The sequence below is a fragment of the Malania oleifera genome, chromosome 1, assembly GCF_029873635.1.
Source record: "Malania oleifera isolate guangnan ecotype guangnan chromosome 1, ASM2987363v1, whole genome shotgun sequence".
Lineage (NCBI taxonomy): Eukaryota > Viridiplantae > Streptophyta > Magnoliopsida > Santalales > Ximeniaceae > Malania > Malania oleifera.
Window position 1 is genome coordinate 9,054,710 of NC_080417.1, and position 2,036 is coordinate 9,056,745.

Sequence of the window (2,036 nt, forward strand, 5' to 3'; positions counted from 1 at the left end):
TCTGATGTTGTGCTACTGATGAATTCTTTGTCATCTTTAAATTAAACAATTTCTTCATCAGATGTACCTTGTTATTTTCTGACGATTTTTCATACATATCAGACAAAGCCTTCATCAGATCTGTTGTAGTCTTCTCCTTCACAACGTTGTGTGCAACAGATTAAGACAGAGTTAATCTGATAACTCTCAATACCTGTCTGTCAAGGAGAGTCCATTCCTCGTCCTTCTAGTAGTAGGTTTTTCTCCTAAAAGCAGCAGATACAACTTCTTCCCATAGAGATAATCCTTGATCTGCATCCTTCAGAATCCAAATTTTGTGCCATCAAACTTTTCTATTCCAGATGTCTTTCCTACTTCCTCTGTCATTGCTCCCACTCGAACCTAACGCTCTGATACCAATTGTTGGGAATTAACAAAAAATTCCCAAAACTTGTGAGAAACAAAATAGAGAAAAAATACACGCCAAGGAAAAATTAATCACACGCACGAAACAGTATTTACATCATTTGACAATTTTGTATACGTTCATGGAGTTGCAGGGATTTCACTATTATCAGGAAGAAAATATAGAGAGTGTGACAGTCTCTCTCTCTCTCTCTCTCTCTCTCTCTCTCTCTCTCTCGCGCGCGCGCAAAGTGTGACAACTTAACCTAATCACCCAACAAATAAACGTTTTATATGCTGCGCATAAGGTTCTGAATGGGCTACAAAATGGGCCCAATCCTTCGCCCCATAGAGTCATAAACTAAGCCTTATGATAGAAATCTCTCATTAAAGAAAAGTTGGGTCATCATCCAGATCGAACGCAACTTGACTCCACAAAGCCCAACACATAATTAAATGATCATGTGAATGTTCAACTTTTTACTTGAATCAAATAATGATTCAGAAAACATTTTTATTTTATTTTATAAATATTTATATTTTAATTACATTTAAATTCACATGATTATTTTATTTTAATTTAAATTAAAATGCTTTAATCCTTGTACAAAAGTTAATTTGGATATTAAATATACCGTATGCTTTAATCTTTGTATAAAAATTAATTTGGATACTATATTTATAATTACAAAGAATAATTATAATAAATGATACGTATGTATAATAGAAACTAATATCCTAAAATAAATGAAATTATCTATAATTATGGGTCAATGTAGCTATATTTACAACCCTCGGTGGAATGAGCTGCGTCTCCTCAACAAAGGGAAGCATGATAAACCTAGCATTCCTATGCATGGTGAGCCTTGCGCAGGCAATTCTTTCAGGCGCCCAGAGCAGCCCGCAAGACTTCCTTCAACTCCACAACGAGGCTCGTCGGGCGGTGGGCGTAAGGCCTTTGCAGTGGGATGCCACCCTCGAGGCATTCGCGCAGAACTATGCCCAGCAGAGGTTCGGCGACTGCGCGCTCATCCACTCCGGCGGACCCTACGGCGAAAACATCTACGTGGGCTACGGCGAAGGCTTCACCGACGCTGCGGCGGCGATGAAGTACTGGGTAGACGAGAAGAACTACTACAATTATGATTCTAACACTTGCGCGATAGGGAGGGAGTGCTTGCATTATACTCAGATCGTGTGGAGGAACACGCATCGCGTCGGCTGCGGGCGCTCCCCGTGCAGCGACGGCAGCAGTGTGTTCATCACTTGTAACTACGATCCGCCGGGTAACGTGGCCGGACAAAGACCCTATTAAGAAAGATGGTAGTGTGACTAGCTTTCTCAAAGATGGTGTTGTATGGGTTTGGATGGAAGCAATCAATAAAGTTTGCTATATTTTTGTGTGTGAGAAATAAATTTATACAAATTCAAATAGAGATATATAAGTTCAAATCTTATATTTTTTGACCTGAATAAAATTTGGGATTCTTTTCTTTTTTATTTTTTTGTAGAGGGGGAAGTAAAGCTGGAATTCTTAAATAATGTTTCTCATTTTTCTTTTTTACTATAGGCTCGGTTTGGAACTCAAAAAATATTTTAAAACTAAATAAAAATATTTAAAAATTCATATGTTCATATTAGTCATTAAGGAA

The 2,036-nt window shown here is 37.9% G+C and overlaps 1 protein-coding gene across 1 annotated transcript; it reads left to right on the forward strand.

Annotated features, from left to right (window-relative positions):
• The first annotated feature begins 1,186 nt into the window (after positions 1–1,186).
• LOC131147513 (pathogenesis-related protein PRB1-2-like) lies at positions 1,187–1,699 on the forward strand. Its single transcript, XM_058097061.1, has one exon. The coding sequence runs from the start codon at positions 1,187–1,189 to the stop codon at positions 1,697–1,699; it is 513 nt and encodes a 170-aa protein (XP_057953044.1).
• Positions 1,700–2,036: the final 337 nt, after the last annotated feature.